The sequence below is a fragment of the Atractosteus spatula genome, chromosome 5, assembly GCF_055471065.1.
Source record: "Atractosteus spatula isolate fAtrSpa1 chromosome 5, fAtrSpa1.hap1, whole genome shotgun sequence".
Taxonomy (NCBI): Eukaryota; Metazoa; Chordata; class Actinopteri; order Semionotiformes; family Lepisosteidae; genus Atractosteus; species Atractosteus spatula.
In genome coordinates this window covers 23,496,378-23,508,877 of record NC_142710.1, presented here as the reverse complement: position 1 = coordinate 23,508,877, position 12,500 = coordinate 23,496,378, and the positions used below count along the sequence as shown (strand labels likewise).

Genomic DNA, 12,500 nt, shown 5'->3' with positions numbered 1-12,500 from the left:
TGGTTAGACTGCACACATTGTGTTTAACAAGCTTTATAAGGAGTCACAGGGCTTTATTATGGCTCTCCCTGACTCAAACAAAAACTGAGCCTGGAGGCCTGTGGACTGGAGTTGAGAAGAAAATACTTATTAGAGTACATTACTTCTTGATGTAGATAGCATTTTCAGCAGAGTGACTCTGCAGTGCATGGTGCTACATAAATCAATGGCTTTTCTGAGACTAATAAGAACTGCCTCCATCTATTCATTACTCAGCCTGCAATTTAGGCCATCACTCATTAGTCAGCATGTAATTTCATGATTAACACCATACAGCTCAGTGGGTTTGCTGAATGCTAGTGAACATGAAGGCTAACAGCATGCGCACTGTAGGGTTGGGGAGGCACAACTAAAAAAATGTTCCCCAAAATAATTGGTTGACTTTATGATCAAGAGCCACAATTATTTGTGCAAACATGGACAGTATATCTTGCAATCAATGCGTGGTGGGGGCACACATGTATGCACTCAACACAACAGAAACTTGAAGACTGCAATTTGATTTGACATTCCATCATGCTTCCCGGAGACAAAGGTCCACATAGGAATGTGAAGTAAGACATTTTCTTGTTAATAAAGCATTGATCCGACATATTGATTTTACATGACATGGCTTTTGCTGGGATTTCGCCCTTCTTTTTTCCCTGTGCAAATAGTAAAGCTCCACAGACTGCTTCAGCTTTTGTGACATGTCCAAATTTCTAACTCTCTGTGATGTAAATTCTATATGTGTAAAACCACTTCATAATCAGACCATTAATCATCAGAGGCTGTCAGCATTGTCTTTCGGGACAATTTGTCATGTCTCTGCCTGGGTCTATACAAATATGTCAAGCACAGAGCATTGTGTGCTAGGGACAGATGAGCCTCCTCCAGTGTAGCCCTGGAAAATGACTTGCTCAGAAAAGGATTAAATAAAGAATTACATTCCTTGATTACACAGCAACAACGTGCCATACACTGTGCATTGCAACATGTTGATTTTTTTTAGCTTTTCAGGAGCTAATCATTGTGACTATTTGGCTTAATGAACTTAGTCTGATGAAACTTGGTCAGAATAAGAGAGATGGCCAACTGCTATTGATTTCATGCAAATGCTTCTGACAGGTGATAGAAACCTTAATGCAGCCTCTAAGAAAAATTATGACTTGTGATAACAGCACGCTTTCTTCTTGAGACAAAGACATCATTTTCAACAGTAACTTCTTACACGCGATCGTTATATCAAAATTGAGAAAATAAATCTAAAATGTAGTCTTTTATATAAGCTATTTATAGAGTACGTTTAAACTCTAAATATTTTATTGTTGTGCTCATTTTTATTTTTTATAAAAAAATAAAATTGCACAACAGGAAAACTAAACCTGCATCACAGATAACCATTTTTGTATGTTTTTGGTAGGGAAAAAGTCATGCACAGCAGCAGGGGCATGTAAGAATGTACCCTTTTGACTTTGCATCACTATTAATGCTTTTGTACATGGGAAGTACCAACAGATTTGCATTTAGGAATTACAATAAAATTACCTATCTCTTTGTATTAGGGAGAGTGGTGACAGGCTCTCAAAAAAATACCATGAGGTTTTGAATTGGGGTTTGTAGAGGTGGGGGAGGGGGGATGTTGGTGCACTCAGTTTGCCTTTCTGCCTCTCAGACGGCAGCTGGGCAATATGCATAACAGATTGACTAATAACAGGCTAAATCCACCTTGACTTTTGTCCCCACCCCTCCTTCGAACTTCCAGCAGATCTGGCCTGGAGCCCTTTGAGTGCTGAGCAACATAAGATCTATCACCCTGCCGCCTGACAAAATGAGGAGCTGGGGAGACCTCGCTGGCAGAGCTCACCACTAGTGAGGAAACATAAAACCCTCCACATACATCCAATAAATCCTCGGCATGCTGAGTTTACAAGCCAAGAGTCCAGCAGAGGCAGGGCGAGGCGCTGGCATGTCCCAGTCATAGAGCTCTGAGCCCATCCAATCAATACCACTTTCCTGTTTTAGAACTGGGTAATTATGAGGTGGAGAGATTGTCTGACCTTTCACCTGCACTGCATTACTTTGCTGATATTAAGATAAATTGCCTGATTTTGGGTAAACATATGCTGCAATTCAAACTGTCAGCACTGGTTTGCTCAGGGATAATTTGTATTGATCTCCTAGCTTCTTCCCAATTTTGCTTACTGACCTCACGGATAATTAGAGGAGGAACCACAGTAAGCTAAAGTCATGACTACAGAAGAATATTTGCTAAGAAAAGAATAAAGCAAGTATGCTTCATTGTTATATTTTATTGCCTTACTCTAACCCTTGCATCTGTCATCATGCTAATAGCTATGTATTAATTCAGTGTGTTTTTTTCTCCCCAAAGCAGATACTAAACAAGAAGCTTTGTCTTGAAACATAACTCAGTGTGTTAAATTAAATTAACTGTATCTTTTTTTTTTCTGGGGCTACAGTGAACTCCTATCCTTCATATGTAAGTAATGAATTCGTTAAGGAATCTGCACAGCCGTTTGATTTTACATCACTTGTGAAACACGGGAAATGCAGAAAACAAAGAAAAAACTGCTTTGCAGGTATACAGGTTGATAGATTAAATAGTCAGTTCATATATGTTTCAGGAGGAGGAATTGATTGTGTTGTATTATTTTAGCCATGCCTCATTTAAGACCAGCTTTAAGAGAGAACTAACAGTTTTTCATATATGACATATAAACATTTTTGTATAAGACCCTTTGCTGTGATCAAATACATTACTATTGTTTTAGAGATAAACTTTATCAATATCCATTCAAGTAAGCCTAATGCATAGTAATTTTGCTGAAGAGGCTCTATTTTAGAATAAGAAAATTACACAGCAATAAAATCTGAATGAATAGGAAGCTAGAATGGCAGGGAATCACATTCCATGGCAAATGAGGCAAGCGATCAGACAACCTCTGAAAGGACCAGATATCCTGTTATCATATACAGGCCAATATCCACAGCAGGTCCTACAAATAGGTTCTGACATGACCAAATACACTCAATGATTTCTACATGCAGGAGAAACCGACAGCTCAAGGATGGATACATATTTAAACACATTTGAGTGCACCAGAGTTAATCTTATTACTTTACATGCATTAAAGTCATAAGAGAAGAAGAAACATTCTAAATATTTAAGTCATTTTAGTGTACTGGGGAATTAATCAGGCCACAATTGATAAAATTTTAACGGTCTGTATTGCCAGTCTTAGTTGGGGTGGTGGATGTTAATGTGGCAGTATAAAATGCCTTTTGGTTTTGCAGTTGTGACCAGAAAACATAAATCCTGCCTGCCACAATTGAAAGTGTACTGATGGCTGAGTTTCAGTAGAATTTTTTCACTTGTGACACATGCAGTTCCAGCTCGCGTTTTGATGACTTAACCTACTTTGTCAGCTGTTCCTGTTTCAAACTCGGCATTAATGAATTCCTCCAAGAAGGTTCATTTTCACCTCTGCATTTAATATACAGTGTGAATAAATATGTACTTTTTGCTGCTCTTTTGTGGCATGAATAGGAACTAATCAGTAGATGCCTTAAAATGTTCATTGTGATTTTTCCTTTTCTAAAAAGGAAACTAGCAAAGGAAAGATGATTTTTAACTATAAATCTGACACTGGAAATGGGTACTTGTTATGTTGTTGAAGGTCTGACTTACAAAAAAGTCATATGCCACACCAGCATTCCAGTCTAGCATTATTGGTTATTACCATAACTCTGTATCTTTCTTTGAGATAATAACTAGCTTTATTGCCACTGCTAGCTATTACTTTGTCTAATTATACTTAACTGCTTGAAGCTTATCTATGCTCCACCTACACTGCTGAGTATTATGACACAAATTAGTATTAAATGAGAGCTGGGAAGTAGTAGAGGGAACGGGGCACTGAAAAACTTCATTTATGCACTGGTATGGCCTGATCATGATAGTGGCTTCCTGATAGGTAAAACACTGGAGCCTTCCAGCTACAGTACTTAGAAATCTGAAGAATTACATGGATAAATAGCTTGGACTTAATGGAGGCTGTTTCATTTATTTAAATGCACAGCAAGAAAAAAACATGAAGAGGAAGTGTCTTTTAACGCCATCAGACTATTGTTTCACCAAGTTTATGAAAAAAAAGCAAGGGCTTGTTCAATTTAGTCCAATTTTTCCTACTGACTGAAAAAGCTGGCTGCAATAATAAAAACAGGAAGGCATTCATTTACTTCATACCAGCTGCTGGTTTTAGCTATAAATGAGTTCCAGTTTCATTTCAATAATGATCATCTTCCTGTAACTTCCCAATCATGCGTTTGTTATAATGCAGTCATTTTCCTTGCTGCAAACAGACCACCATCATAATTAGGATTTTTTTTTCTGAAAACAGTGATACAATACATCAGCAGGATGTTTGTTTTGGTCAAAGCTGACTGAGATGTAAGCCACGCTGTCCTTACATAAAGGAAACAAAAATATTTAAACAAAGAGATACACAAGCTCACATATATGCTTCTGAACGCACTGATAGGTAACTGCCTGACTGAAAGAAGCAGGTTGTAATGTGTAAAAATTAAATAAAGTAAAATTAAATTGCTCAATACAGAGACATTCCTCTAGAGGGTGTTAGCGATTTCAGTGACAAAGTGCTATTTGCTGACAAGTAGTTTACACATTAACCAGCTGAATCCAAGGGGAAAAATGCCAATAGCAATTATATCACCTTGAGGTTATTAAATGTCCTACTGATAAGTAACTAGGTGAACTTGACCAGGTGATAAAGACTGCTGTGAGGAAATGATTGCGCTGTGAAGAACGCTTCTAAGTCCTGCTGTTCCTCCAGATAGCTATCCAGTAAAAAAAATCATCTTAAAAAAGATACCTACAATAAAGCTTCACTGCTGAAAACAAAAAATGATATATTAGCTCCCCACTGAATACTTTAGCCACATCAGTGCACCTTTATCATTTCACCTCGAAGAGAAAGAAAGAGCGAAAGAAGAAAAAGAAAGAGCGAAAGAAGAAAAAGAAAAAGCTTGAGACGGTCTGCAAATTTCTAATATTTCTCTTTTTAGGGGGGCAGTTATGAGTGGGGTAGAGGTGCACTTTGAAACGGTGCTAACTTCTTCATTTTATCATCAACCGTCTCAGCTAAGTCATTTCATCTCTGAGAAATTCAGATGCTCAGGAAATTAAAATTTCAAAGATCTGCAGCAAAAAAAAAAAATCAATGGGGAGAGATCAATGCTCATAGAAATTTCATGAACTTTGAACCGATACAGGCATGATGATGAGAAGTGGTTGGAATTCCAGCCCGCTGATTGTTCCTCCAACAGATGAAACGCTGCCGATGGAGCTGAGGGGACGTATACGTTGGAGATGTGCTTTCACTTTAATATTTTGTCTGACAAAAATTACATTTCTAGAGTCTATTTCTGTAACAAGGTGGAATGAAAAAAGAGCCTTTTTTTCCTTCTGTAGTAACTTGTGGTGTATGTATGCCACTTCTGCGATGAACCCAACACACTTTACACATTAACGGCAAACAGAAATCAAATTGGTTCCCTTCGCAGCCGATCGCAGGTGCAAATTAATATTGTAAAATGGAGATCAATACATGGACAGGGCAAAATCGATGGCAGCTAAATTATTGCTGCATTTTCCTCCTCATTCAAGATGAGTTGTGTTTTCCTCTCAAAGTCAATACTTTGCAGCTTTTCTCATTAATTTCTCAATAAATTTGGCAATGAATTTCAATCACAGAACCCGTCAGGGTAAGCCAAGACTTGTGAAGTGCATAGGAAATACAAAAGCACGAGGAGGTTGAGCACCTCATTTATCAGGAGGCAGTCTTGCTTGTTGAAGCAGGACTAATGTCCCTGACTTAGTAAGGACAACCTATTTAGAGGATGGTTAAAAAAAGAGAGAGATCCAAAATAAGAAAGAAGGGAACCAATTATATCCAAATCAGTCCACGTTGCCCTCCTATTGAAACAGGTTTCTGTTTTTTTTTCTTTGTAGTTTGTGCCATAAATCGGAAAAAAGGGGAGAAAAATTGTACATGCTCAATTGTAACCACTTGTTTCAATTACAGACTTGGATTTCACAGGTCACTTAATAATTACATTCAATCAAATAATGGCATGAAATTTTCCTCAAAGCGCACCCCCCTGACAGTGGGAAAAGTGTCGTGTTAGGCATCTAATTGGAAGACAGGAACTACCTTTTCTATAACCCTGACATTGTCCCCAGGCATTCACAGAGGCATCCTAACTGGGCCTAGCGCAGAGGGATTGTCTTCCCACTCGAGAGTACCTGACAGTAAATAATAGTACTGTGATGTGACACTAGACACTGAAAGGGGGACAGCTCATTGTCTTCTTTATAAAAAATGCCCTTGCTGACAACTATTGGATTGCATTCAAACAACTCTGTTTACATACCTTGTAGAATGCCTTTGATTATGGCTTTTATAGTTATACTCAAACTACAGCTACCAAACCCAGCCCTGCGGTTAAGGAAAACCATAAGGAATCGCTGTATCAGATAGTCCAAGATCAGAGACTACAAAGTGCCTCTGGGTGGGGGAAACCTGATGTACAGATTGCACAAAACAAAGCATTTGCAGACGATTTTTGATAAGGAAATCAAACGTTTAAATAATTTTGGATAGAGTTCTCATATAGTCCTTTTCAATTAGCTCTCTGTTTTGTTTATACATAACATGTTAAAGAAGCCCATTTTTATTGACGCTAATTTCTTTTATGCAAAATTATATTATATTTCACTTTTAACTTTCTCTAAATGCACCAAAAGAAAATGATTCAAACATATACTGTAGTTCTTCTGTTTGAACATTCAGGTTATCCCTATCTTTTCTTCAACAATTAATATGATTTGAAACAAATTAGACAGTACTCTAAAATTATGGACAAGCATATATATCATATACATATAGCTACATATATTTTAAAATATAATTTGTTATATTAATCTATATTATTTAATAATTTATAGACTTTATATTGAGCACTTTTGAGCTATTCTTATTTTAGAAAATATAAGAAAAATAAAAGGTATCTAAAAGTTAACATCTCAAAAGCCTTTATGAGAGAAGCTGAGATGACCCCTTTGTCCTTTTTTGATGATGAATTGCTGTCTCCTCCCCTCCACATTTTGTCAGTTTTGGTGCAGTAGAGTCGATACCTTCACCTTGACGAGAAAACTTTGTGATTTATCAGTCCTTTGGCCATCCAGCGCTACCATAGACTGGCTGAACAGAGCCAATCGTGAAGGAGGAACAAGCTTTGGTCAAAGTCCTTTGGAGAGAGAAAAAAGGGCTGCATGATGATAGACAAATGTGTCTTGTTAGAGCAGCCAAAAAGCGCTTGACTTGTACTAATAACAAAAAGGCCATGCTGGTCACCATGGGTCTAAAGACGAAGCACCCTGTCACTGCACAGGTTGGGAAATTAGCAAATAATGTTCCTTTTCCCTGATAAATGTGTGACAGTTCCCTCTCACCAATCATTTTTTAACATTTTGATGCATGTCTATGATCCCACCGGAGGAAAAGAAAAGTTTACTGGCCCTCAGTTTTCACATGATGAATGGGAGTCTCTAAATGTACGATTTCTGTATGAGGTATAGTTCATTTTAAGCAATTCTAGTAAATGGGTGTCACTGATTAGGACAAATAGTCTACTTGTGTGATAGCACCAATGGTATGTCTTATTTCTCTGGCCTCCAGTGAGGCATAAAAGGCAGGCCCGTCAATGACCATGCCTAAATAGAAAGCAATAGCTTTGATACAATTAGGGTGCTGTGTTGAGCTTTATATATGAAACCTGTCATTGTTGTAAGTCAATGTGAGGTCTTTTAAGTTGCAGGCATATTAAAAGGTATATTTGGAGTTATCCAAAAATTCACTTTGTGGTGTTTTTTCATTGTTATTATTCTCTAGTTATAGTTATTATTTTTGTTAGGTTTAGGGAGTTTTTAAGCTGGAAATGCTCATCTACATTGATTTCATGGGCTATAAATTAGGAGTGTACAAAACAGCATGCATGTTTTAAATCTCAAGGATACTAGAACACACGTTTTGTCCTGATTTTGTTCCATGTTTCATTTACCTTTTAAATGGCTAATAAAGATAACAGAAAAAATAAATAAAAAGCAAAATAACACATTCAATAGACAGGCTTTAAGGTATCAACTAGAGGAGCCTTTTAAAATTGCCTGATCAGCTTCGGAGGACTTATTAGAGTGAACAGTATTGACAAGAGGACAAGCCTATCTGTCCCACTTTGATTTTTTTAGGACCCTGCTGACAGCTTGCTCCAACACCAGGCCTGATCAATGGATAACCAATACAGGTATCAGACACAGCAGAAAGTGCTTTACAGTGACAAAAGATGTGGCAAATGAGCAAGGTTAAAGCAAAACTGCAAGAACACTGGGTTCTTTGTAAGACACAAAGTCACTCTGGACTTTGGATTTGCATGCTAACAAAATATCCTGGTAAAATAAACAACTGTATACTATGCTTACTAAAACACACTGACAAGTAGTTTTATTTTTATAATGTAACATTTCAGATGAATCTCTTACAGACATACTTCATCTAGAGTTTATATTTGTGTAACCTCTGTTACAATCAGTGCTCTTTTTTCATCCCTTTATTTTTCCTGTGCAATTTAATCTAATAAAAGATTATCTTTTAAATACAACTTTTGACCCAGTAAAAATACTATGTGCTAGTAGTATCTGTGGGAGGCAATTAACAACCATTTTCAGCTTGAACACAAGTAATTTGTTTAAAGAGCGCTGACCTATAAGACAGCTAGTTTGTGTTGGCTGTGATGGAAAAGAGTTATCGACTCTAAATAGTGCACCAGTGCCATTGACAGAATCACATTTGAATGAACACAAAAGATCTTTAAAACACTTCTGAAACATGAGACCTTTGCTCAAAGAGAGAAGTGTTGCTTTTTTTTCTTCTAGTGGAAGCTTGCCAATGAAGGATAAGCATTAGAAAGGAAAAATGTGACCAAATGGAGAGAACCGGACAATTTAGTAGCCTCAAGTATTTTTGATTTGCTGCCAATGTGTCCAGTATAATCCATTTTTTCACTCCTTTTAAAATGTTATTATTTCTTTCTCTTTACTGAGATGCCTTTCTCAGAATAAACACATTCTGTGAGAGATGGATGGTCAAGTAATGATTTTATAAGTTTTCGAATTGAATGCCAGTCTTTGTGCAGAAAATAATCATTTATGTTCACATATTGCAAATGTGTTGCAGACCTGGGAAGGGTTCCATGTATTCAACATTCACCCTGTTTCTGTGTCCATTCAGGACATTTACTATCGGCTGCCAATATCTGTGTTTGGTTACAGGGCTTAGTCTACAGCAGACGACATGTTGACTCCTAGTAATTTGTGATAATTTCTTTAATTGAGCGAAAGAAGTCTCTAAAATGAGGGTGGGTCAACAAAACGTTTGGGTGAGGGAGGTCAACATGAAAGTTTTAAATTAGCTGTATTCCAGGCATGCAGAGAAACCACGCTTGAAGCAAAGCTAACGTCAATTTCCTTGAATTCCTTTTGTTAAATGGGCAGCCATTAAACTACATTTGTTTTACACAAAATATTCTCTTCTCTATGCCAAAACTACAGAGACCTTTTTTCCCATTTCAAGTTCAAAGAGATTGTTTATGAACTAATTATAATTACAAGTGTAAAATTTGTAATTTGTTTTAATCAATAGAACATATTAGTGTTTAAACATAATTAGAATATTTATTCTTTATGGCTGCTTTGGTTTTTCTTTATTAAAAAGGTCTATTTAGAATATTTTAAAAGCTTTTTTTAAAGCACAAATAGCAGATCTGAACAATTAACAATGAAGAAATATTAAGAAATTATATTCATGCAATAAGACAATAATTATTGCTTTGCTGCTTATCAATTTGCACACTCAATCTTAAATACAGAAAAAAAAACTTCTCATTAATTTAATTTTAACCATCCACCAGTTCATATTGTATTTTACAGTCCAGGAGGCAATTTACTATTAACTGGCAATTACATATAGAGTGATTGTTAATTCTGCTACTAAGTGCTAGCTGCTTGAAAACTGTTAGCTCTCTCTAATTTTGACCTTCTTACAACAGGGGTGAGGCACACTGGGAATACAGAGGACTCGAGGAGAAGAGCTGGACATGTCATTTGTGACTCATTCTTTTAATTCACCGTGCTAATCAACTGAACTGCCACAATCTCCCAAGGTAATTGTATTTTTATATTGGCTGGAAGGAGCAGGGAAAAAACAACATGGATATATGGGGGATACATTTTCCCTTAGTCTGATGAGAATCATCACAATCCGCTTAGTATGTGTGACTAATGGGGCCCATTCTTTGAGATTTGGCACTTTTATAGGGCTGTATATAAGCCATTAATGTCTTAACTTATATACCTTCAACAGGCTTTACACACCACACTACACTCTTGTTTCATTATCCTGGAGCCTAGTTGCCCTATGATCCCCTCATGCTGGGAAGGTTAAATGTTAGAGTGCCATGCTAGACTACAAGCTTGGTGGGGCTTTGATAGGAAACAGCTGCCCAGGGGATTCAGGCCCTCCCCTTCCATGGGATCACATCATTTTCATATTGAGGGCTACAGTGGGGCCTGGGCTCAGTTTTCAAGGAGTGAAAGTAATTTCCAATAATTATCTCATTGTCCTTGTCAATTTCAGATCAGACAGAAGCTTCCAGGTCAGACGGGTTATGACCCCCAGCGTCCCACCCCCTCCTTCCTGATCGGTAGATAAGCTCCCACTTCCTTCTAATCCCCAACTTTCTTTTTTGATGTTATTCTTGTATTAAATGAGTAGCTGGACACACAGACAGACACACCAATATTGATTTCTGACCAAAACTACACACTGTTGTTATACAAACAATAGTTGTTTTTTTTAATTCCCTACCAGCAGCTACAAAGATTCTTTGCTGGGTGATTAGAGTAAAAAGTGAGACTGATCACATGAGTGCTTGTAATGCACTGAGTTTAACAGGAGTTGGCAGCCCCCCTCTGAAAGGCAAAACCGGGAAAAGGGATAGAATTGCAATGTGTGAACCCCCCTGGTGCACCTTCTGAGGAGCTTTCACACATTTTACAGCTCTGAGAGCTGGCCTATCCCATTGTTGAAATTGGGTGGGCTGCAACTAGCATCCAGCAACTGGACTGGACAGACCATGGAACGAAAGAAAAAAAGATTCTTACCAGTGTAGACAAATCGTCCCGGAGCTCCTTTGCAGAACTGCTTGGATTTGTACGAGAGAGTGACTTCAACCACTCCAGGAATGTGCCGTGGTGGGGTCTGAACTCTGATGGCATGAGGAGTTATCAGCTAGAAAAATCATACAGTAAACAGTGAGCACCAAGATGGCAGTCGATAGGACTGATGCTTGCCAGTTGGACTTAATTACGAAAATGAATCTAAATTAGGCAGTCATCTAAAAAGGCTCTCCTCATGTGTACAGGCTCAAGGTTCTACAGTTTTAAAGAAAATATCTGTAAATGATCCTTGGCTTTCGTTTTTGCAGGAAAGGCCAGAGGGCATCGTTCACATGAAAATTGTCTCCATATGTCTCCCTGCATCTTTTTCTAGTAATATTTCAGCACTAATTGTTCAATTGTATTGAAAGACCTCCTGCTTCTCCAATCCACTAGAGGGCCTGGGTGTCTATTTAGTGTTTGTAAAACAGGCTTGGTAATATACGTATTTATTCCTCTGTTATCTAATGTTGAAGAAAACATGTTATATATTACTTTTGATGATTCCATGTGCCAATTAACCATTAGCAGCTTCTTAAAATCTTTCATGTTTATAAAAAAGCAAATTGAAAAGCTACCTCACTCCACACCAGCATCGTGCCAAATACAACTTGCAAGCCATCAAAGAAGTTATCTCCAATTATGATGACTGTGGCTCCTCCAGTGGTCCATCCTTCGCTGGGACTGATGGCTTTTATGCACGGGGTAGCTGCTTGTACAAAGAAGGAAAAGAGAGAATTTAGGACCTATCTTTCCACATTGTAGTTCTCTTCCCCAGTGGCAAATCATGCAAAGCACATTAAAAAAGGTGAATGATTGTTCTACTAGGCATAAAAAGCACAATCATATATCAGCGTACTCATGTAGTTAAAGCAAACCATTAAATGTTTTACATCGCAAAGGCCAAGCTGCAGTGTACTAGCGCACAAGAAAAATGGCTTGATGTAGCAAATTATGTGTCAGGGCAAATATGGCTATTACAAATGATTAAGCATTGCATGCATGTGGCATGTCGATTTATCTGCTTTGCTTTACAGATCTAAGCAGAGTCAATCAAAAGGTTGTTGAGGGAGATGGAAGAGCAAAAGCTCTGTATTTCGATTCCTTA

General features: G+C 37.6%; 1 protein-coding gene across 12 annotated transcripts in view; it reads right to left on the bottom strand.

The window, feature by feature from the left end:
- ebf3a (EBF transcription factor 3a) overlaps window positions 1-12,500 on the bottom strand; it is an 89,841-nt gene that overhangs the window by 13,498 nt on the left and 63,843 nt on the right. For 7 of the 12 annotated variants that reach the window (XM_088915729.1, XM_088915737.1, XM_088915731.1 and 4 more), the window contains exons 9-10: window positions 11,971-12,104; window positions 11,339-11,465 (exon numbers count right to left, since the gene is read on the bottom strand). In XM_088915729.1, the coding sequence (XP_088771855.1) occupies window positions 11,339-11,465; window positions 11,971-12,104 (261 nt within the window). The remainder of the gene's footprint in view (window positions 1-11,338; window positions 11,466-11,970; window positions 12,105-12,500) is intronic. The other 5 variants (XM_088915730.1, XM_088915732.1, XM_088915734.1 and 2 more) reach the window with 1 other exon arrangement.